Source organism: Jatropha curcas, chromosome 8 (assembly GCF_041381405.1).
Source record: "Jatropha curcas cultivar XTBG-Jc1 chromosome 8, XTBG_Jcur_1.0, whole genome shotgun sequence".
Lineage (NCBI taxonomy): Eukaryota > Viridiplantae > Streptophyta > Magnoliopsida > Malpighiales > Euphorbiaceae > Jatropha > Jatropha curcas.
Genome location: NC_143158.1, coordinates 12004235 through 12029457, shown reverse-complemented (window position 1 = coordinate 12029457; position 25223 = coordinate 12004235). Strand labels below are relative to the sequence as shown.

The following is a 25223-nucleotide window of genomic DNA, read 5'->3' as shown; positions in this document are numbered from 1 at the left end:
TAATAAATTATACTTTAAACAAAGAACAACAAATCTAATATTATAAATTGGAAAAGAATTCAAGCTACATCAAATTTCTAGTATATGAGGATTTAGTTCAACATAGTAATTAAATAAAACTCAATAATACTTGAATAAAACTTCATAATCAATATGAATAATGAAAAGTAAAACAAGATTAAGAGTTTAGAAATAAAAACTAGACAACAGATACGTTGATGGCTTCCTTGAATCTTAGCACGAATCTTGAATGCTTGAAGTCTTTTAGAGAGAGAGAGAACTATGTAGAAAAAAAATAGAACAAGAGATAATTCTACATTGAATGGCTCCTCTCTTTATATAGACCTCCTGGAAGAAAATCCGACTCCGTTTAAGAAATAGAAACCTTATTAAGTACGAAATCTTTTTGAAGATCACAAACTATTTAGGCTTGGATTTCTTCTCAATTAGGACTCTTCCATCTTCCTAAATAGGATTAGATCTTGATTTGTACGTCAGGAAAATATCTGAGGTGGGCCCATGTAAGTTATAAAGACTGGCTGGCATTTTTTTTTATTCAAGACAACATTAAATTCGTAGCACGGGCGTGCTCCGTAGCATGGCTAGGGCGTGCTAGAGTTTGAGTTCTATGGATGATTCAGCACAGGCCCTGCTCTGCAACATGTCCAGTGAAGTATTTGTGGCACGAGCGTGCTCCGTAGCACGACTAGGGTGTGCTAGGCTCTGACTTTCTAGGATAAAATGCATCACGGACGTGCTTAAGCAAGCACGCCCTGAAGTCCTTTCAGGCACGGGCATGCCAGATAGCACGGGATGGCAGTGCTAGAGTCTGAGTCTCCACTTAATTTTCTTTAAGTTTAGCACGAGCGTGCTCATGTGCACGGGCAGGGCGTGCCAGAGCCTAAATGTTTTGCTTTATAATGCTCTTTTCTACGCCAAAACCCTGCAAATTTCTTTAAGATCAAGTGGATTATGATACAAGGAAGCTTTGAAAAGAATATAAATAAAACGAAGTAAAAATTAGTTAAAGTAATTAAAATTACTAAAATTTCAAATAAAAACTATATTAAAAATACTGTAAAAATAACACCTATCATTCGTTACCAACCAAGTGACGCAATCTTTCATGTTCATGATCGGCAACTTTGCTTCCGTCACAATGTAGAAAGTTTCAAGGAAAAATTCTTCAGATTTTTTTCCTAACTTCTGACCTTTTCGTTTTCGTTTCAAGTCCAAAGTCGTCATTTTGTATTTCGTCCCTCCCTTTCTCTCTTGAGACAATTATGCTCTCTCTTTCCTTTCTCCATCGTCTACCACCAAAACCCTCTTTCCCTTCACTATCTGCAGTCTATCCTCTCAAGTCGTCACCATCGCAATCTCTTCTTCTCACATCCACCCATTCATTTCTTTCTCTCGGCATCCGATCCATCTCTCCCACCGCCACTGCTACAGCTATGGCAACACCCAAACCGAACTCATTATACTCGAACCAAATGCTGTCCTCTAATTCCCACCTCCTCAAAATAGCCATAATTGGATTTGGCAGCTACGATCAATTCCTTGCCAAGACTCTCGTCTCTCAAGGACACACAGTCCTTGCTCACTCAAGAACAGACCACTCCCTTGAAGCTCATTCTCTTGGCATTTCATTCTTCCTTGACCCGCATGACTTTTGTGAGCAACACCCTGATGTTATCTTATTATGTACATCCATAATTTCTACAGAAGAAGTGATGCGGAACCCTATGGAAATTAATTTCAAGAACTCTATAACAAGATTGGAATGGCTTCAAAGATCAAACTAAACTCCCCCTCTATGACATTTGAAGCTTAAGGAAGCAACAACACCAATAATAGAGTAAAGAAGAATAAGATAAACGCCACAAGTAAATTGATAAGTTTACCTTAAAGGAAAGCAATCTCACAATCACCCTAATCAAAGAACATGCTTTTACAAATCTGAAGATTTATTAATTCATTGAATGATTTGTTTAACAACATAACGAAGCTATTTATACTATATTTAAAAGTCTGATCCTTAAAGGATTTAGAATAACTAATCCAAACCAACTAAGGATAAGGATAAGGATTAACTAATCTAAACCAACTAAGGATAAGAATAACTAATCTTAACAAATTAAGGATAAGGAATAACTAATCCAAACCAACTAAGGATAATGATTAACTAATCCAAACAAACTAAGGATAAGGAATAATTGATCCAACCAACTAAGGATAAGGAATAATTAATCCAAACCAACTAAGGATAAAAATAAAAGGGTGGCCGAATTTATTGGTGGACCAACCCATTAACAACATTACAACTCAAAACTAACACAAATGGACCAACTAGTTGCGCCAAAGTCAGACTCTAGCACAGCCAGGGCGTGCTACCCAGCACTGGCGTGCTACATGCTGCAAATTCAGTTCTGCACCACTCCTCGCAATTTGTCTTTAGGTAGTCCCACATTCGCTTCAAGCAAGGTAAGAAGCTTAGGTGTACCTTCAAGTTCTACACGGCACTTGTTGAAAGCAAGGTTATGGAGCTCTTGTGTAACTTGTTCTTGAATGTATAAGGACATGGCTGCCCCATATCTCTCTGCACGATGGGTTTCCTTTGTTGTGCTCCTCGCTCCCTTGAGCTCCATGGATGAGTGATGGCCAATCCATATCAAGAAGTCCTCAAGTCTTTACCTGTACATAGATTTGAACGAAATACATTATTTGTTGATGTTTTATCGGTTAAAGAATTTGCTAAAAATCTATTGCTTGATGTTTTACCTAGTGATTTTGATATTATTTGTACTCATCCCATGTTTTGGTCCTCAAAGTGCCAATCTTGGATGGGATGGTCTCCAATTTGTGTATGAGAATGTTATAATTGGCAAAGAGAAATCAAGAATTGATAGGTGTAAAAGATTTCTTGATATTTTTGCTAGAGAGGGATGTAAAATGTTGGAAATGAGCTGTCAAGACCAAGATAAGTATGCAGCAGGATCACAGTTTATTACACATACTGTTGGAAGAGTGTTGAAGATGTTGAAATTGGAGTCTACTCCAATCAATACAAAAGGGTATGAGAGTTTGTTGGATTTGGTTGAGAATACAGTAGGGGATAGTTTTGATCTTTACTACGGGTTGTTTATGCATAATAAGAATGCTCTTGAGCTATTGGAGAGATTGGATTTGGCTTTTGAGTCTTTGAGAAAGCAGCTTTTTGGAAGGTTGCATGAGGCTGTTAGGAAACAGTTGTCTGGGAATGGAGAGAGAGGGCACGTTGTGCAATTGAATTATGTGAATGGGCGTGGAAATGGTACTGTATTGACGTCTGCTGCAAAATATGAAAGGTAAGTATTAAAGCAATTTGATTGATATTTTAATGAGTAATGTGAGCGATATCTTACCTACTTTATTGTTTTTATTTGGTGAATCTTTGTTTAAGTTCTATTTTCCTATTTTATCTTTTAAGAGAAGTTCCCATATCTAGTTCAAGTAAAAGAAAAGAAAAAACAATGAGACTGTGAATTATTATTATTGCATGTTTCACAATTAAAAATGTAAAAGATAGGATTTGATTTAGCTTGGATGATCAAGATTATTTATTTGCCAAATTACTTGGAACCTCAGATCTGAAGGTGCTGCTCAACCTTACATGTACATGGGACAGCTCACCAATTGCATTGATGACAACTCGAAGCTCAAGATTGGAATAGTTGGTTTTGGCAATTTTGGTCAGTTCCTTACAAAAACATTTGTTCGACAAGGCCACACAGTTCTAGCCTATTCTCATTCTGACTATTCTGATGTGGCTCAGAAATTGGGGGTTTCTTACTTCTCTGATGCAGATGACCTCTGTGAAGAGCATCCAAAAATAATTCTTCTTTGTACTTCTATTCTTTCAACTGAAAATGTTCTCAAGTCTTTGCCAGTTCAGAGATTGAAGAGGAGCACCCTCTTTGTTGATGTAATCTCAGTGAAAGAGTTTCCGAGGAATTTGTTTCTTCAACATTTGCCATCAGATTTTGATATTCTTTGTACACATTCTATGTTTGGTCTAGAGAGTGGTAAAAATGGTTGGAAAAATCTTGCCTTTGTTTTTGATAAGGTCAGTTTAGGAAGTGATGTGACAAGAGTCACTACAAAAAAAGCGCCTAATTGCGACCGATTTGCGACCTATGGACAAACAGTCGCTAATTGTAGCGCTAAAAATTCCCGCGAGTTTATTTTTCAGTTTGTGACTAGTATGCGACAGATTTGCGACCGAGTTGCGACTACGCGTTATTCAGTCGCAAAATTGCGCAGTTCAAAATTAGGAATAAATTCTGCGACCGATTTGCGATCGATTTGCGACTGAATATTTGCGACCGACAGTTTGAGTCGCAATCAGTCGTAATTTTATTACGAATTAAAACGATGTCGCAGAGTTAAAAATTGCGACCGATAAGTCGGTCGCAAATTTTAGGGCTTTGAACGTCAGACGCCCTCCTTCTTCTTTCTTCTTCTTTCTTTCTTCTCCTCCTCCTCTCCTCTCCTCTGTTCGCAGCGCCGCTCCAGCCCCTCCTGACGCCGCTCCAGCCCTCCTAATGCCGCTCCAGCCCCTCCGATCACTCCACCCGGCTTCTTGGACACAAGTTGAGGTATTTTGCGATTTTTTTTTCGATTTTTTTTTTTTTGCGATTTATGTGTATTTGGACATAATTTTTGGTATATTTGTTTGAGTATTAGATTAGGAATTAGGTACTGTTATTATTATTATTAATTATTTATTATTATTATTATTATTAAAATATAATATTGTTACTGTTATTGAAATTTATAGTCAAAATTTGTACACATTAAAATAAAATTTTATACTATTAGTGAATATATTTCATTTACTAGTCATTAATTTTTATGAAATAATTATTATCCTAAACAAGAATAATCACGTACCAAAAAATATAAATTAAGATGCTCATAGTAATACTAAAAATATAAAGAAAAAAAATATTTTTAATAGTCTTAATTTAAATATAATAATTATTTTTAATATTAAAATTTATTAAAAAAGTTATGCTTAAAAAAGAATACAACATATGACATTTTGCTATTGACATTTTGCTATTGACATTTTGCTTATATACAACTTATTAAAAAATTCATAAAATTTGCGTATTGACATTTTTCTTTTGTACAACATATGATGGTTTAATTCAAAAAATTCAAAAAATAAAAGTCTATAATTAATCATTAAAGATACCTAATATACAAATGTTTAGGGAAAAAAAAGCAACTATATTTTAACGATGGTTTAATTTTTATTACTTAAAAGTATTTTTGAAAAATATAATATGCCACCTAGACATTGTTTTAATTTTTTATATGCCACGTGTTATACCACTTGGCAATCCGGTGCCAAAAATGGAGACGGTGATGATGTCTATTTATTTGTAAGAGAGGCATAAATTCCATTTGTATGAGCTTTAACAGGCTAGTAGGTAAATTAGAGAGGGGGAATTAATTGTAAGGATTGCGAAATCCCGTGAGTGCAAAATTATGCGCCCTTTAAAATTTAGAGCAGCTTCCACTGTCCATTAGTTATTGTTAAGGGAAAATTATTATGTTATCTCTATATTTTATAAAATGCACTAATTTTTAATAATAATTATGTTATGATACATGTAATTAAAATTACTATTTTTTTATAATTATGAAATAATGCTTTTTTTTTGTTATTATTCTTAAATTTTTTTTTTTTTAAATGAATGATGCGTTTGGGTTGGTTGGAGGCCTAGTAGTAGCCATTTTGCCTTTGGAGAATGTTGGTATGATATAGAAGTGTTTATTGAAGTGTCTTTATATTTGAGATTTGATTGAGTTGTGCCGAAGTGCTGCCGAATTTTTTTCTAAAAAAATCAATATGTGGAATAGTACACTTACCTTTATTAGGGTAAAGGTAATAAATGAATTTAGTGAATAAATGAACTTAGTGATTTTACATTTATATATAGTTACCCTTATTATAGAAATAACCTTAGTAAGTTAGAAGTGTAAATTGAACATTACATTGTGGCATGTTTTAAGGATGGTTTAGACTAATGCAATTACATATAATTTGCCCTTTATAAACACAGTGTTAATTAGGTCAAAAAAATGCGAAATAATTGAGATTGGATGTACTGGAGGTTCGAGGTCAATGGGATATTAAGACAAGAGTTCCTGCAAGGATTGGCAGCGTTTATACAGTTTGCAGTTGGTAATCCCAGTTTTATGGACGGTAATAAGTTGAGGTGTCCATGTAATCACAAGAAGTGTCGAAATAGAGCCTTCTTAGACATCGATACAGTGAAACTTCATTTGTGCAAAAATGAGTTCATGGAAAATTATTACGAATGGATACATCATGGTGAACCTCGAGTTGCCAGTGGGTCAGGCCACTCTATTCCGGTAAGTTTAGAAAGTCAGCCTTATCAATTTCTGTGTGGTAATCAATGCAATGATATGGCAATCGATGCGAGTAGAGTAGAATGTCATTGGGATAATATGGAGGAATCGCCAAACGTAGCAGCACAACAATTGTTTGACATGCTAAGTGCAGCTAACAGTGAACTGTGGCCTAGATGCAAGAATCATTCAGTTCTATCTGTTGTGGCACGATTACTACACATGAAAGTGGAGCACCATTTTTCAGAAAGCTGTTACGATGATTTTGTGCAGTTAGCAAAGGAAATGTTGCCTGAAGGCCATTCAATGGTTGATAATTTTTATCGGACAAAAAAATTAGTTCGGGGATTGGGACAACCGGTAGAAAAGATTGATTGCTGTTGTAATAATTGTATGATATTCTGGGGTGTTGACTGGAAATTCAGAGACTGCAAGTTTTGTAATATTCCAAGATATCAACGGCGGGGTCAAGGGACTGGTAGAGTACAAAGAGAGAAGGCTTTCAAGAAGATGTATTATTTCCCTCTTGTTCCTCGCCTTCAAAGGTTATATGCATCTAAGGCGACAGCTGAACACATGACATGGCATGCTTTGCATGAATATGAGGATGGTATAATGACTCATCCGTCAGACTCTGAAGCGTGGAAACATTTTGATAACATTCATCCTGTGTTTGCTGCTGATATGAGAAACGTGAGATTGGGGCTTTGTACTGATGGGTTTCAGCCGTTTGGCCAATCAAGACAACAATATTCATTATGGCCTGTCATTGTCACACCATATAATCTACCACCGTCAATGTGTATGAAAGATGAATATATGTTTTTGTGTGTTATTGTTCCTGGCCCTACTAATCCGAAACATAAAATTGAAGTGTTTCTACAGCCTTTGATTGTCGAACTTAATTATTTATGGGAATATGGGGTTAAAACATTCGATATTTCGACCAATCAGAATTTCATAATGCGAGCTGCTTTGCTTTGGACCATCAGTGATTTTCCAGTATTTGGAATGTTATCTGGGTGGAGTACAGCAGGCAAATTGGCTTGTCCTCATTGCATGGAAAACACTAATGCATTTACACTAAAAAATGGAGGTAAACAATGTTGGTTTGATTGTCATCGCAAATTCTTACCAAAATCTCACCCTTGGAGGAGAAATCGACAATGCTTTAGAAAGAACACGACTATTGTTGAACCCCCTCCGCCTGTGAAGTTTAGAGCTGAAATATTACAAGAAATTGAAGATCTGGGGCTTATGAAAGTTACAGAGTTAGGAGCAGATGAGGCAAATGCAAGAATTGGCAGGAATAGCGGGTGGAAAAAGCAAAGCATCTTCTGGGATTTGCCATACTGGAGTTCACTGCTTATCCGTCATAACCTTGATGTGATGCACATAGAAAAAAATGTGTTTGAAAATCTGTTCAACACTGTCATGAACATTGAATGGAAAACCAAGGATAATGCAAAAGCGAGAGCAGACATGAAGGAAATTTGTCATCGACCAGAACTCGAGCAATCTGTACTTACTGGTAAGTTTCCAAAGGCATGTTATTGTTTAGATAAACCCCAGAGGCAATTATTGTGCGAATGGGTACGATCATTAAGGTTTCCAGATGGATACTGTTCAAATATGGGTAGATGTGTGGACATGAGGAAGTACAGATTGTTTGGCATGAAAAGCCATGACTGTCATGTTTTCATGCAAAGATTGATCCCTGTGCATTCCGGGAATTATTACCAGGAAAAATTTGGGAAGCAATGACAAAATTGAGTCTCTTTTTCAAGGAATTGACGATGACTGTTATCCGATGCGATGATATGGACCAATTAGAGTAAGAAATCCCAGTAGTGTTGTGCAAATTGGAGTGAATTTTTCCACCCGGCTTCTTTGATTCTATGGAACATCTGCCGATTCATTTGCCCTATGAATGTTATGTAGCAGGACCGATACAATATCCATGGATGTATCCATTTGAGAGGTGAATCACTAACATCCCATTCTAATCATTACATCATTTATTTGAACTCATACTTACATATTGGCATTTTACAATGACAGACACCTGCAGAAAATTAAAAAGAATGTGCGCAATAAGGCAAAGGTCAAGGGATCAATTTGCAATGCATATTTGGTGAAAGAAGCTTCCACCTTCTGTTCACACTACTTTGAACAACATGTTTTCACCAAGCATCGGAGAGTGCCACGTAATGATGATGGAGGAGATCGAATACAATCTGAGTTTGAAGGAAATCTAACAATTTTCACCTATCCTGGGCGTACGATTGGTAAATAAAAAAAAAGACGATTGACTGATGCAGAGATACAAGCGCCTCAAACCTATATTTTATTGAATTGCGAAGAGATTACACCATTTGTACAGTAAGTATACATATTGTAGACAATTTAAACCCAGCGTGGGCCGTAGTTTTCTTCCCCAAGAACTCAAGTGAGTAAACTTGAGGAAGATCAAACCATTAGACATTTGGTTTTGGAAATCAAAAGAAAAACAAAAAAAGATAAAGAGAGCAAAAGAGAAAAAAGATAAAAGAAAAACGTTTGCTTGATAACCACGCTTCTGGAATCGTGATACAACATCTCTGAACTAACTTCAGTGCATGCAATCCTCAAATCTGAGGGCTATGTAACGATTCTAACTTCTCTTTTTCATTTCTAATATTCTATCTCTTAAAAATCTCATTTTTCTAGTATTTGGTTAGTTTGGTATTGGTTAAACGCCATTTCGCCCATTTCTGAGTATTTCTGAGTTGTGTTAAACCACTATTAACAAAAAAGAAATGTAAAAAAGGTAGTTTGAAAGGTAGTTGCGGACCAGAGCAGTCGCGTCACGCAGCTACCACCTGCGTGCTGCGTGACGCGGCTGTTCATGTCCAAAAGTCTTTGATTCGGACTGGACCACCTGCGTGACGCAGCTATTTGTATACCCAGTATACTTTTATTCTCATATTTGTATTTAATGTGATATCTTGAATAAATAATCAATAAAATTGAGGATTTGGAATAAGTCACAAACAGTTCCGTCATGTAGGTAGGAGTTCCGTCACGCAACTGTTCTCCATGGAACACTCGCGTGACGCGACTGTTCTAAATACCAGTAATATGATAGAGTTCTGTCACGTGACTGTTCTTCATAGAACAGCTGCGTGACGCAACTTTTATGGGTTCCAGAATAAGGGACAAGAGTTGCGCCACGTGACTGTTCTTCCATAGAATACCCGCGTGACGCGACTGTTTCCCAGTTCAATTTATTTTTGTTATTTTATTTTAATTTCATTTCATTAAGTAGATTTTAATCCTAACCCGGAAAATGATCAATTATGGGCAAACTGAGTCTTAATCAAACTAAATCAATTAATTATTGATGATTATGAGATTTTTAGGATTTATTTCTTATTGTTTATCATTAATTATATTATTAAACTCAGTTTGTGGCCCGCCTTTAACCATAAGGCAAGAGCGGGTCTTTTTATCTTTATTTGATATGTATTATGGGTGGATGATGGATATGATGATTTATTTGTGATGAATGCAATGAATGAACCTAATTGGGACGATTAATTAATTTTCCACATAGGAACTCGGTTCGATTTATTCGGGTTGGGTTTAAATAATTGGCTTTTCTAAAATAAAATCAAATTAGAAATCGTAGGTTAAAAGAGGCCGGTTTTCTGGGCGTCGGCTTCCAACGGGCCGACGTACCTAATTACCTTACCTAGAATCGTACTTGGTACGCCTGACCAGTTTTCTTTCAAATAATTTGGCCTTAAATAATATGGGTTGAAATGGAGTCACTTTTATAAAATTAAAAATGAAAACGGTCCCATTGCCGAAATAATGGGTGGCGACTGAAAATCATTTTGTAAGACTGATTTGTCGGCATTCGCATCCAAAAAGAGGTTTTTTTTTTATCACCACTTTTCCAAAATAAACATTTAAAATACATATCAAAATAATAAACCTTTGATTTTCTCCGGGGGGAAAACAGTTTGGCGACTTCACTGGGGATTTTTGCACCCACTAATCCCCGGTTGTTTTTAATAAACAATGTAGTGGTTGTAATTAGGAATTGATTCTAAAAACCTACCTTCCTAAATAAAATTGGTTAGAAAAGCCGTTGGAAAATTATTAATCGTCCGTATGTGCTTAATTGCTTTCTTTTCCTTTCATAGGATTTTTGCATTCATTTGCATTTCTCTCTTCTCACCTCAATCTACCCGTACTACCCTTCGGTACTGGTGTTAAGTTTGACGGTGGATTTAGCCTAAACCTCGCGTTTTAGGTGCGTCCATCCGAGAATTAACATTACTACCAACCGCAAGCCTAGTACCTTAAAGGTGCGTCAAAAGGAGTAGGCCCAACAAAGCCCGAATCCTGTTTGCGGAACCCAGACTTTGTTAAAACCCAATAAGACCGAAGCCATTGCACATAGTTAAAAAACCTTAGTTACTTCCCCTGAGGTGCACCCGATTCTATTTGCTGTTGTAATGCCGCATTCACTTCCGAGAGATTATATCGTTGATAGCCTCGCAAAGCGGGCAAATCTTGTTATGTTATTTCGATATAAATTGCATGAATGCATGATTGTTTTTGTACATTTTATGTTTGTTCGTGTTGTTTTGTTTTAAAGTGAATTGCAGGAACAAAATTGGAGCATGTGAACCCCTTCCCCAAATGTCATAAGCATGTGATGCATATGATGAATGAGAAGAAATACACGTAATGTGTGTGAGTCGCCACCTTGTTTAATTATTTTAGGGTAAACTAGGAAAAAACCCTAAGTGACTCCATTTTTAATTAACCTAGTTACTAGATTAATTATCCCAATGATTAAGGCACAATCTACGAACCCGAGGTGGATCCCGAGACTATGTCATGCTGACGAACTAACCGATGGATGAATGCTTTGCAAGGTGAATGATGGATTAATGAAATGTTTGAGTGATTTCGACTTGCCGCTCGGGGTTAAATCCCGAACGTGCCTACGTACTTCCGTTTGAATGGAAGATCAAAGTCAACGTAGTTCGATAGGCCTTCTTTGAAGGGCTTTGAATGGGTATGCTTTATGCATGAGTGTGTATGCTTTGTGCATGATTTTGTGTATGCTTTGTGCATTTTGCGTGTATGCTTTGTGCATGATTTTGTGTATGCTTTGTGCATTTTTGTGTGTATGCTTTATGCATGATTGTGTGTATGCTTCGTGCATTTTTGTTTAGGCATTTTGCCAAAAGATTGATTGATTCGATTAGGCGTTCGTCGCCAAAAAAGTTGGTTTTAAGGCATTTAGCCAAAAATTGGTTCATTTTAAGGCATTTTGCCAAAAATGTCGATTTTACGGCTTTGAGCCGAAAATGGTTGATTTTAAAGGCATTTTGCCAAAAATGTCGATTTTACGCGATTTGTCGCTAAAATGGTTGATTTTAAGCCTTTGGCCGAAAATTGGTTCATTTTAAGGCATTTTGCCAAAAATGTCGATTTTATGCGATTTGTCGCTAAAATGGTTGATTTTACGGTTTTAAGCCGAAAATGGTTGATTTTAAGACATTTTGCCAAAAGATTGATTTTAAGCGATTTGTCGCTAAAATGGTTGATTTTGGGCCTTTGGCCGAAATGTGTTGTTTTAGGCAATTAGTTTGCCAAAATGTGCGATTTAGGCTTTAATGCCACGATTATCAATTAATCGGGCGTTCGAGCTTATTCACAATTTATTGTCGAGACGTGATTGATTAAGGCTTTTAGCCACAATTATTGATTAATTGGACTTAAGCCGGATTTGTTCGAAATAAGGCAATTAAACCGTAGTTATTAATTAACTAGGCTCTTTTAGCCAATATTGTCGGATTTAAACTTTAATACCACAGTTATTAATTAACCGGACATTTAAGCTTAATCGTGTTTAATTAAGACAGTTTATTTGCCTAAATGATGACGTGAATGCATTTATGCAATTGTAGAATTATTAAGAGTAGAAGAGAAATATGCATGAAGTGCTAAAATTAAATAGGCAGAGTTTTGTTTACATACCTGATTTAATCGACGACCGCTTCTTAACTCCAGATTAAGCTCCTCGCTTAGGAAATATTAATTAATTTTAATTTGTTTAATTTTAATGTCCAAATATCACAATAAAAATGCAATAAAAATTAAATTAAATCCAAAAAGCGGTAAAGAAAACGCAAGGAGCGTGAGAGGGAGAAGGATTCGTCCGTTAACACAGACAGGGGTGTCAAAAATAGGCTGAAAATGGTCTATTTATAGGCCATTTTCGGGTCCAGGGCGGCAGGTGCTGCCTAGCTCGGCGGCAGGTACCGCCTGGGAGGGCGGCAGGTGCCGCCCAGTCGGTGGGGCGGCAGGTGCCGCCCATGCTGGGCGGCTGCTGCCGCCCAGGCGGTGGGGCGGCAGGTGCCGCCCATGCTGGGCGGCAGCTGCCGCCGTGTCCGGCGGCCGGAGCCGCCGTGTCCGGCGGCCGGCGTCGCCGTAGCTGGTGGTGGCCACCATGTCTCGTTCCGGGAGCTTTTTTGGGAGTTTCCGACCTCCAAAAATCATTCTGGGACCGATTCTGCGATCCTCGTGAAATTCCGGACGTTTCAAGTACCATATTGACATATTTTCAGTGAACTGTCCAAAATGGCCTTCGGTCCGGCCGGACTGTTTGCAAGGTCAAAATTTGAGTATTCACAGAGCAAAGACTTGTTCTATACAAAAATAGGGTCAAAACAAGTTAAAAAGATAGAAGAATTCCTTGATCCAGCCTTCGCGCGTTCAAGCAAGTCGCAACAAAGAAAAATGCCCACGTCACGAGCACGACATTCATATACGCGGGCGCGACAAGCAGATTTGAGTTTCAGAAGCAATTGGACCAGAAAGACGCGAGCGCGATATTCATATACACGGGCGCGAGAAAGCACCTTTGAGAGTCAGAAAGTTTGCCAGCGAAAGTCACGAGCGCGACTTCCATATGCGCTTGCGCGAAAAGAACTTTTGAGAGGCAGAAGCATTTGAAGCAGAAGTCGCAAGCGCGACCTTTACCAGCGCGAGCGCGAGTCGAGATTTCCAGAAGACGTAATTGATGCCTTTTCATCAGAAAATCATATCTTTCCATGCACAGGTCGAGACTCTTCCCAAGAGAAGTCACCTCAAGCACCTCTTGGACAACCAATCACTACCAAAACCACCATCACTCTCCTCCTCTATAAATAGCAATGGAAGTGAAGAGAGAAAGGAGAATTGATTCTTATTTCAGAGATAGATTCACAAAAATATTTAGATTGTATTAGGAGAAGTGTGTTAGTAGTACTTAGAGCAAGATTGACGAAAGTCACTTGTTATTGATTGTGCCAAGAACACCAAGAAGTTCCTCGAGGTGTGACGCCCTCCGGAGGCTTGAGTTTGATTACTTCTTTCTCTTGTTTTATAGACTTGTTGTATGTTGGTCTTCATAATTCTTCTATACAAAGCAACAATTTTTAATTGGTAGTATTCAATAAAAATTCCTTAAGTTATCTTTTGATCTTTGTTTAATCAAAGTTACTAGATTATATTCTCAGAAGGAAATAGTTTAGTAAAGATCAAAGAGATTTAATTCATTGAGTTGAATTTACATATGCATATTTTACTTATTTCTGTTGAAATTAAATCTGTCTTATTGAAATAATCAAAGAATAAGAATTAGGTTTAATATTTAACAAGATAGGGATTTTATTATATGTAGAAATACATATAATAGATAGTATAATTCTATACTGAGAAGTTGAATTATATTATACCATATGTAATTAAGAGATTCTTTATTGAATATTACAAGCTTTTGCATAGAAAAGGAAAATCCTGTGTACAATTAATTAGTCTAAGTATTTTACTACACATTTGTCTTTATGATTAATTATTCTAAGTATTTTAATGCACATTATTCTCTGAAGTTGAATAATCATTAGATCTAGAATAACTAAGAAATTCCTTAGAATTATTTTATATTTGTATTCCTGTAAACATATCAGTAAGAATAAAGTAGCAAGTGTACTCAACCCGTTCCTCGTGGGATTGATCTTTTATTACTACGTTGCGATCCATATACTTGCGGGAACTCAAAAGAGACACAACAAGTTTTTGGCGCCGTTGCCGGGGAACGGTGTTCTGTCATTTAACGAAATATTCTTATATATGATTTACAGCTTGTTTTAATTAATATACTTACTTATAATTGATTCAAAATTTTACAGAAACGCATAATTTACACACCTCATATGCCAAGCACCAGATCTTCAAACAGTGAATTGGAGGATTATCAGCCTGAGATTGAACAGTTCCTTTCACAACGAAAGAAGAAAAAGAAAAGAAGAAATTCAAGAGTCATGGGTGATGGAAATCCGCCACAGAGGTTGATGGACTTTGTTACTCCAAGTTTAAATGGTTCACAAAAGGGAGTAGTACGTCCACCGGTGAATGCTAACCAGTTTGAGATTAAACCTGCTTTATTACAAATGCTTCAAAATAGTGTTCAGTTCTATGGATTGTCAAATGAGGATCCTAATTCACATATAGCCAGTTTTCTTGAGATCTGTGATACATTCAAGATGAATTCAGTACCAGCAGATGCTATCAAGTTACGTCTATTTCCTTTCACATTGAAAGACAAGGCAAAAGCTTGGTTAAATTCATTACCACCAAACTCTATCACTACGTGGGAAGAATTAGCCCAAGCCTTCCTGTCTAAATATTTCCCACTAGCGAAAACCGCTAGGCTTATCAAAGAAATAACCTCATTTACCCAACATGAAAATGAATCCTTATATGAGGCATGGGATCGCTACAAAGAGCTCCAACGAGTTTGCCCACACCATGGCCTTCCCCAAAATATATTGATTCAAACCTTCTACAATGGGGTAACACCATCTACAAGGGGAACTATAGATGCTATGGCAAGAGGATCATTAATGAAGAAGACTACTAATGATGCAATTGAGTTACTAGAAGAAATGGCCAACAATAATAGCATATGGCCAACTGAAAGGGTTCAGGTAAGTCATTCTACTGTTAGTAATGAGTCTTCTTCTTCTTCAAAAAATTCAGCAAAGAAAGTGCATGAATTAGACCCCTTAACTATGATGCAAGCACAGATTTCTGCTTTGTCTTATAAAATTGATAACTTAAACATAAGTAAATCAACATCTCTTATTTGTGACAATTGCGGTCAAAATGGGCATGTGTCCAATGAATGTAATTATAAGCATCCGGTTATGGAGGAACAAGTGAATTATGTCCAAGGACAAGTTCGTGGTCCATATTCAAATACTTATAATGCTGAAAATCGTAATTATCATAACTCTTTTTGGAGAAATCATGATAATCAGGATAGAGGTAATCAGGATAGAGGTAATCATGATAGAGGCAATCAGGGTAGTCAATATCAAGATAGACTGGGACAATTGACTAATAAAATTGATAAATTTCTGGAGGGATTTAACCAAAAGATGAGTAGTAAGGATGATAGCTTTAAATGGTTAGAATCAAAGTTTGATAAGTTATTCAAAAATCATTCATCATCTATACATAACTTGGAGGTACAAGTAGGGCAACTTGCAAGTGCTATTTCCTCACGTGAAGTGGGAAATCTTCCTAGTAATACAGAAAAGAATCCTACGGAGAATGTGAGCGCCATTGCCTTACGAAGTGGAAAAATAGTAGATAAAATAGTTCCTTCGGGTATTGATGCTAATATTTTGAATAATGTAACTGTGGAGCCGGTTGGTGAACCAAGCAGTGAAGTAAATAGTGCAGGATCAAGAGGACAAGAAAAAGGAAAGGACACGGAGAAGGAGAACGTTAAAATTTATCAATCTAGGCCACCTTTTTCGCAAAGGCTCAAGAAGCAGGAGCAAGATAAGCAGTTCTTAAATTTTATTGATAAACTGAAAAATTTGCATATCAACATGTCACTTATGGAAGCTATCACACAAATTCCAAATTACGGTAAGTTCCTTAAAGAATTGATCTCAAAGAAACGTAGTTGGGAAGATGTGTCGACAGTCACTCTAACTGAGGATTGCAGTTCCATAATCTCAAGTAAGTTACCTACTAAACTCAAAGATCCAGGGAGTTTCACTATACCATGCAAATTAGGTAAAGTAGATTTTCCTAGATGCTTGTGTGATTTAGGAGCAAGTATTAATTTGATGCCATTATCTCTCTTTAAGAAATTGGGATTAGAGGATGAAGTTAAAAGAACTAATATGGTTTTACAACTTGCTGACCAAACTATTAAAAGACCTTATGGTATCATTGAGGATGTGCTTGTTAAGGTTGACAAATTTATTTTTCCAACTGATTTCGTCATACTTGACTTTGTTTATGATGAAAATTGTCCTCTTATTTTAGGAAGACCATTTATGAACACAGGGAGGGCATTAATTGATGTTTCAGAAGGAAAATTAGTCCTTAGGATAGGTGATGATGTCATTGAATTTCATATAGATAAAGCTATGAAATATCCTATGGATGAGGGGAATTGCATGAGAATTGATGTAGTTGATGTCTGCATACAAGAAATGTTTGCTTTGGAAGATAAGGAAAATTTTGAGGAAGAAAATGTCAATAATAAAGAAGAGGAGTTTATAAATTTAAGACCTGAAATGTTACTTAGGGAGCATGAACCTTTACCACCATCAATTGAAGTTCCACCAACAATAGATCTTAAAGAGTTACCGAATCATCCACGATATGCTTTCTTAGGTAAAGATCACACTCTTCCTATAATTATTTCTAACAAATTAACTATAGATCAAGAAAATGACTTGTTAAAAATTGTTAGAAATAGGATTAAGAGTATAGGATGGCAAATTTCTGATCTTAAGGGGATAAGTCCAAATCGAGTCATGCATTATATCAATCTTGAGGATGGACATATACCTAAGGCAGAAAGACAAAGGAGACTTAATCCTAATATGAAAGAAGTAGTGAAGAAAGAAATTATCAAATTGCTAGATGCAGGAATAATATACCCAATTTCGGATAGCCAATGGGTTAGTCCAATCCAATGTGTGCCTAAAAAGGGAGGAATGACTGTAGTAAAAAATGAAGATGGTGAACTAATTCCTACTAGGACCACTACAGGTTGGAGGGTATGTATTGATTATAGAAAACTTAATTCAGCCACAAGAAAAGATCATTTTCCGTTACCATTCATAGATCAAATGTTAGAAAGAATTGCTGGTCATGCTTTCTATTGTTTTCTCGATGGATATTCGGGATATTTTCAGATTTATATCTTTCCGAATGACCAAGAGAAGACCACATTTACTTGTCCATTTGGTACATTTGCATATAGGCGCATGCCTTTTGGATTATGCAATGCACCTGCAACATTTCAACGTTGCATGACCGCGATTTTTAATGATTACATAGAAGAAATTATGGATGTCTTTATGGATGACTTTTCTGTGTATGGTGATTCATTTGAAGATTGTTTGAAAAATCTAGATCTTGTATTGTCAAGATGTGAAAGTGCTAACTTTGTTTTGAATTGGGAGAAATGCCACTTTATGGTTGATGAGGGCATTGTTTTAGGGCACAAAATAAGTAAGGAAGGAATCCAGACAGATAGGGCAAAGATAGAAGCCATAGAAAAGTTACCTCCTCCCACTACGGTTAAAGGTATAAGATCTTTTCTAGGCCATGCAGGATTTTATAGAAGATTTATAAAAAAATTTTCTATCATTGCTAAGCCTCTAACTACCTTACTTGTTAAAGATGCATCTTTTGATTTTTCTCCAGAATGTTTGGAAGCTTTTAATACTTTAAAGAATGCATTAGTAAGTGCACCTATTATAGCAAAACCCAATTGGGGATTACCATTTGAAATAATGTGTGATGCTAGTGATGTTGCTGTTGGTTGTGTATTAGGCCAAAGACATGAGAAAAAGTTGCATGTGATATACTATGCTAGCCATGTTGTAACTAGTACTCAAATAAACTATACAACTACTGAGAAGGAAATGTTGGCTGTAGTATATGCATGTGATAAATTCAGATCATACTTGTTAGGAGCCAAAGTCATAGTCTATACTGATCATTCTGCATTAAAATACCTGTTTGCTAAAAAAGATGCAAAACCACGTCTTATTTGATGGGTATTATTATTACAAGAATTTGACATTGAAATTAGAGATAAAAAGGGTTCTGAAAATTTAGTTGCTGATCATTTATCACGTCTGGAAAATGAAGAAGGACCAATAGGAGAAACTACAATTATAAATGAAAGTTTTCCAGATGAGAATTTGATGTTAGTACAACATGTTCACACACCTTGGTATGCTGACATTGCAAATTTTCTAGCTTCTAACATCATACCTCCAGATATGACTTATGCACAAAAGAAGAAGTTCTATGCAGATGCTAAAAATTTCTTATGGGACGAACCATTCTTGTTCAAGATATGTATGGACGGTATGATTAGAAGGTGTGTAGGGGAAACTGAAATACAAGATATACTTATGCATTGTCACTCTAGTCCATATGGAGGGCATCATGGAGCAAATAGAACTGCTTCAAAGGTTTTGGAAAGTGGTTTTTATTGGCCCACTCTATTTCACGATGCTCGTATATTTGTGTCTCATTGTCACAGGTGTCAACGGGTTGGCAACATAAGTCGAAAAGATGAAATGCCTTTATCCAACATACTCGAGGTAGAGATATTCGATGTATGGGGAATCGACTTCATGGGACCATTCCCTATTTCACAAGGTAAAAGTTATATCTTAGTAGCTGTTGACTACGTTTCCAAGTGGGTGGAAGCACAAGCTTGTGTCACAAACAACGCCAATACAGTGGTAAAATTCTTAAAAGCATTATTTACCAGATTTGGGGTTCCTAGAGTAATCATAAGTGATGGAGGTATGCACTTTTTAAATAGATCATTTGAAAGTCTTTTGAGGAAATATGGAGTACATCACAAGGTATCTACTCCGTATCATCCACAAACTAGTGGTCAAGTGGAAATCTCCAACCGCGAGCTTAAGTGGATTTTGGAAAAAATGGTCAATTCATCACGTAAGGATTGGTCACTTAAACTCGATGATGCACTTTGGGCGTATAGAACGGCATTTAAGACACCAATTGGGATGTCTCCATATCGTTTAATCTATGGTAAGGCATGTCACCTACCCCTAGAATTGGAATACAAAGCATATTGGGCAATAAAGTCTTTGAATTTTGATTCAAGCAAGGCTGGTTACAAAAGGAAACTTCAGTTGAATGAACTTGATGAGATCAGATTATTAGCATATGAAAATGCCAAGTTATATAAGGAAAGAACTAAGAAATGGCATGATAATCAAATCCGAATCAAATCATTTAAAGAAGGAGACTAGGTGTTATTATTTAATTCAAGATTACGCCTATTTCCTGGAAAATTGAAGTCCAGATGGAGTGGACCATTTGAAGTAATCAAAGTTGCAGAACATGGAGCATTAGAATTGAAGAATCTATCTAATGGATCCACATTTATGGTCAATGGACAACGGTGTAAGCTTTATTTGGGTAATAGGATTGATGATCCACCACAGGTAACATTTTGAATCAAATAGGTATGTATAATATCAATAAATTAATATACTTTGTTTATTATAACTTATTATTTTATTTATTTTATATTACCTTCATATATATCAAAAAAAAAATCGAAAACTCATCAAAAGTGAAGTATGCAGGTAATTTATTTTGCAGGAAACCAAAATTCGCGAGCGCGAATAAATGACGCTCGATCGCGAATGTTGCAAAAAAGAGACAGAAGCTTTTTAAAACAAAACTCGCGATCGTGACATTACTCTGCGCGAGCGCGACTGTGTACCCCTCCCCAAAATATCACCGGCATATGAATACATGTGACTAAAGGAAGAAATGCACGTGAGTGTGTGAGTCGCCACCTTGTTTAATTATTTTAGGGTAAACTAGGAAAAAACCCTAAGTGACTCCATTTTTAATTAACCTAGTTACTAGATTAATTATCCCAATGTTTAAGGCACAATCTACGAACCCGAGGTGGATCCCGAGACTATGTCATGCTGATGAACTAACCGATGGATGAATGCTTTGCAAGGTGAATGATGGATTAATGAAATGTTTGAGTGATTTTGATGATTTCGACTTGCCACCCGGGGTGAAATCCCGAACGTGCCTACGTACTTCCGTTTGAATGGAAGATCAAAGTCAACGTAGTTCGATAGGCCTTCTTTGAAGGGCTTTGAATGGGTATGCTTAATGCATGAGTGTGTATGCTTTGTGCATGAGTGTGTGTATGCGTTGTGCATTTTGTTTAGGCATTTTGCCAAAAATGTCGATTTTAAGCGATTTGTCGCTAAAATGGTTGATTTTACGGTTTTAAACCGAAAATGATTGATTTTGAGGCATTTTGCCAAAAATGTCGATTTTAATCGATTTGTCGCTAAAATGGTTGATTTTACGGTTTTAAACCGAAAATGATTGATTTTGCCAAAAATGTCGATTTTAAGACTTTAAGCCAAAATTGTTGATTTTAAGGCAATTCATTTGTTAAAATGTGTAATTTAGGCGATTGTCGCCAAAATGGTTGATTTTGAGGCCTTCGGCCGAAATGTGTTGGTCTTAAGGCTTTTCGCCAGAATGGTTTGATTTTATGACTTTTAGTCGAAAGTGTTGATTTTAAGGCGTTTCGCCAAAATGGTTCAATTTTACGACTTTTGGCCGTAAAAAGTTTGATTTTTGATTAAGCGGAATTTTAGTTGACGTGCATGCTTTTTATGCAGTTATAGAATGATTGAGAGTAGAAGAGAAGCATGCATGAAGTGCTAAAATTAAATAGGCAGAATTTTATTTACGTACCTGATTTAATCGTCGGCCACTTCTTAACTCCAGATTTAGCTCCTCGTTTAGGTATATTAATTAATTTTTAATTTTATTTTATTTTAGTGGTCAAATAACACAATATAAATGCAATAAAATTAAATTAAATGCAAAAAGCGGTAAAGAAGACGCAAGGAGCGTGAGAGGGAGAAGGTTTCGTCCGTCAATACAGGCAAGAGGTGTCAAAAACAGCCTGAAAATGGCCTATTTATAGGCCATTTTCGGGTCCCGGGCGGTGGCTGCCGCCGTGCATGGCGGTAGCCACCGCCAGAAAATCTGGGCGGTAGCTGCCGCCCAGGCTCGGCGGTAGCTACCGCCCTGTCGGTGGGGCGACAGGCCCCGCCCGCGCAGGGCGAGAGGCCCCGCGTGTGCTGGCGGCAGGCCTCGCCCAGGGCGCGAGGGGGGGGCCAGGCCCTGCGCGCGGGGCGACAGGCCTCGCTCGCGCGGGGCGAGAGGCCTCGCCCGCGCGGGGCGAGAGGCCTCGCCCTCGCGCGGCGCGGGGCGAGAGGCCTCGCCCTCGCGCGGCGCGGGAGGCCTCGCCCGCGCGGGGCGAGAGGCCTCGCCCTCGCGCGGTGCGGGAGGTCTCGCCCGCGCGGGGCGAGAGTCCTCGCCCGCGCGCGGCGCGGGAGGTCTCGCCCGCGCGGGGCGAGAGTCCTCGCCCGCGCGCGGCGCGGGAGGCCTCGCCCGCGCGAGGCGAGAGGTTTCGCCCGCGCGGGGCGAGGGGTCTCGCTCGTGCGCGGCGCGAGGGGCCTCGCCCGCGCGCGGCGCGAGGGGCCTCGCCCGCGCGCGGCGCGAGGGGCCTCGCCCGCGCGCGGCGCGAGGGGCCCGCGCTGGGCGAGGGTCCCCGCCCGCGCTGGGCGAGGGTCCCCGCCCACGCTGGGCGAGGGTTCTCGCCCGCGCTGGGCGCCAGGCCCCGCCCGCTCTGGGCGAGGGCTGTCGCCCGCGCTTGGTGGGGGCTGGCGCCGCCGTGGCCGGTGCGGCCACCGTGTGTCGCTTCGGGAGCTGTTTTGGGAGTTTCGGACCTCCGAAAAATATCCCGGGACCTGTTCCGCGATCCTCGTAAAATTCCGGACGTTTCAAGTACCATATCGATATATTTTCGGTGAACTTCCGAAATGGCCTCCGGTCCGGCCGGACTGTTTGCAGTCCGGAAAAATTGGCTCTTTGAGCCTCAAAATTTGAGTATTCACAGCGACTACTCCACAAAAGAAGTCAGAAGCTTCCGGATCAAAATCGCGATCGCGACATATATTTGCGCGAGCGCGAGTTTTTGCAAAATAAGTCAGAAGCACAAAGATTCAACCTCGCGATCGCGATGATACTAAGCACGAGCACGATTAGGGCACAAAAGAGGACAGAGGCAAGGCGAGAACCATTCGCGAGCGCAAATTTTTCGACACAATCGCGACTCCAGAAAAATTCCTGGCGCGATTCCACAAATTTTTGGCGCAACTTCCTAACGGTCAAAAATTCTCAACTGCCCTCTCACATTCCAATCAATTCTTCTCCTTCCCAAGGCATTCAAACCTGCGAAAAACTGTAAGTAACCTTTCAAATCCAATCAAAACTCTTCCTTTTCAACTTCCCCATTAACTACTCAACCCTATCCTTCCCCCAATTCATCTATATAAGAAATTCAAGTCCCTTCTTTACAAACCCCCAAACTCTGTCATTGCAAAATCAATTCCCGGCAACCCTCTTTTCTACATATCTTAAGCAACAAATAACTCCATCCACACTCACACCATGCCATTTAAGCAAAAGGCTAGGAAGAACAAGGAAGGATCTTCCTCCTCTGCACCAGCACGAAAGGATTTGGCCACCAGATATAAGGCTCCTTTCCCCATATATACTATAGCGGAGGGAGAGCGCTACACACGCCTAGCCAAGTGCACTTTCACAGGTATGTATCTTCTTGACCCAACCTTTTTACAAAATATTGGTATTTTAGAGAAAGTACAGGAGTATTTGAAAACTCTAAATTTTGAAATATTTAGTCAATTACAAATTCCTGAAAATGCTAAATTAAGTTTAGAGTTACTAACTACAATTGATTGGGTGGATGATAATGAAATGGCCATCACATTTAGAGTGGATGGAGAAGAATTAACTGTGGGATATGATCAAATGCATGAATGGTTAGGATTTCCCAAAAGTTTATGTCCTCCTAAACCAAAAGGATGGAATGCATCTTCCGTTTGGGAAAAACTAACAGGGCAATCAACTTTTACCCCACGAAATTTTGGAAATAAATGGATAAAAGATGAGAGTATTTTATATCTGCAGAAGTATTTGTGTTATGCCTTGTTTGGACGGGTGGAAGCATCCAAAGTCCAAACAAGAGACTTGTTTATTTTGGATTGTATTTTATAGGGAAAACGAGTGGACGTTGTAGGAATAATACTCGATACAATATACAACGCCTCTCGTCATCAAGGCAAAGTTACTTCAGGAGTGGGTAGTCTGGCGCCTATCTTGGCACATATTGCTCGGATGCCTATTCCACCTTATCAGCCCCAGCCTACAGACATTTTTCGATATATGGATGGCACATTCTTGAAAAAGACAGGGTTGGTTGAAGAAATCAAAACTGGCAGCACAGTTCTATATCGCTGGAAGCCATGGGAAAGGCGAGTTGGGTAGAATGATCGCGACGACGGCACCTCTGAGGCACAAATGCAAAGACAGCGGAAGGGCAAAGCACCGGTCACATCATCTTCTCATGCCGAAGAAGAAGAAGATGAAGTTGCTGGGTGGAAACAAGTGTTGAGTAAAGTGGAAGCTTTACAGCAATCGCAGGAAACCTTGCAAGTTACTGTTCTTGACATGGGACAAAAACTGCATACAATCCAGAAAAACCACGAACGGATGGAACGGAAGTGGATGAAATACTTCCACCATCAACACATCGAGTTCACTCCATCGCCTCCAGGTTCTCCGGAGGCCTAAGGTTTTTCTGTTTCCCTTTAAGTTTTTCTTTCTATTTTTAGTATTTGTTTGTGTGTTTATGCATATGTCGTATGTTTTATTTGCATTTTAACCTCACACAATGAGGACATTATGGCTTTTAAGTGTGGGGGAGACTTACATTTCATTATTTTTATTATGTTTAAAAAAAAAAATATTGTGACAATTAAAAAAGTCAACTTCTTTGCCTTAGTTCAATGTTTTAGTCTCTACATGTTGATTTGTTTGTATTTTGCTTGTTGAAATAGAAGTCTTGAATAATATACCATGATTAAAGAGATTAAATTCTTATATGAACTTAAAGTGTTAATATATTACATATGACATATTAAAATTTTCAAATAGCACATTCTAATCTTTAGTTAACTATCTAGACATTATCTTTTGTTTTAGAGAAGCTTGATTCCTAGCTTGAATGAAGAATAGGAAGAAATTAAAAACTTGTATGTTTCAAGTCAATAAAGGATGAAGGTATGTTCAAGAGAGAAAAATATACGATAGAGGGAATAATGGAAAATCCGTTTTTTTTTAAAGCAAAGTGGTATGGAGCATAAAATGCAACCACTTATCAATTACATTCCCACATACCTAGAATAAAAATAGCAAAAAAAAAAAAATGTGGTATGGAGCATAAAATGCAACCATAAAAGAAAAAAAAAAAATACAATGAAGTGGTATGGAGCATAAAATGCAACCACTTAAGTGAGTTAGAAATAAGACAACCTAAAAATGCCTTGAGATAAGAAACAATACATGTATGCTATCTAAACTACTTCCTATTCTTTGCATTCTAAGGATGGAGGATTGCCTATCTCATATCTTGAAATGACTAGATTCTTATACTTTAGATTTTTGTTTGCTATATTGAAATTTTTGCATGTCATATACATTTATACTACTTAGTTCCCAAAATACATAAAATCTCTTATCATTGGTAGATT

General features: G+C 38.0%; 1 protein-coding gene, 1 non-coding gene and 1 pseudogene across 2 annotated transcripts; 2 read left to right on the top strand and 1 right to left on the bottom strand.

The window, feature by feature from the left end:
- The first annotated feature begins 6249 nt into the window (after window positions 1-6249).
- On the top strand, window positions 6250-8261 carry LOC149494208 (uncharacterized; annotated as a pseudogene).
- A 6561-nt stretch (window positions 8262-14822) lies between these two features.
- On the top strand, window positions 14823-23958 carry LOC149494206 (uncharacterized). The gene is made up of 4 exons (XM_089725426.1): window positions 14823-18552; window positions 18661-19586; window positions 19848-20000; window positions 23689-23958. Exons 1-4 carry the CDS (start codon window positions 14823-14825, stop codon window positions 23956-23958), a joined length of 5079 nt encoding a protein of 1692 aa, XP_089581552.1.
- Window positions 15180-15286, bottom strand: LOC149494207 (small nucleolar RNA R71). The gene has a single exon (XR_016322366.1). It is a non-coding gene; the product is annotated as a small nucleolar RNA R71 (small nucleolar RNA).
- Window positions 23959-25223: the final 1265 nt, after the last annotated feature.

Excerpts from the sequence above, each read along its gene's own strand:
- LOC149494206 (XM_089725426.1), top strand. The coding sequence starts at position 14,823 with ATGGACTTTGTTACTCCAAGTTTAAATGGTTCACAAAAGGGAGTAGTA. Across the intron at positions 18,553-18,660 it reads TAAAAAAGATGCAAAACCAC|AAGGACCAATAGGAGAAACT; the intron begins GTCTTATTTGAT and ends TGGAAAATGAAG. Across the intron at positions 19,587-19,847 it reads ATCGTTTAATCTATGGTAAG|TTGAAGTCCAGATGGAGTGG; the intron begins GCATGTCACCTA and ends TTTCCTGGAAAA.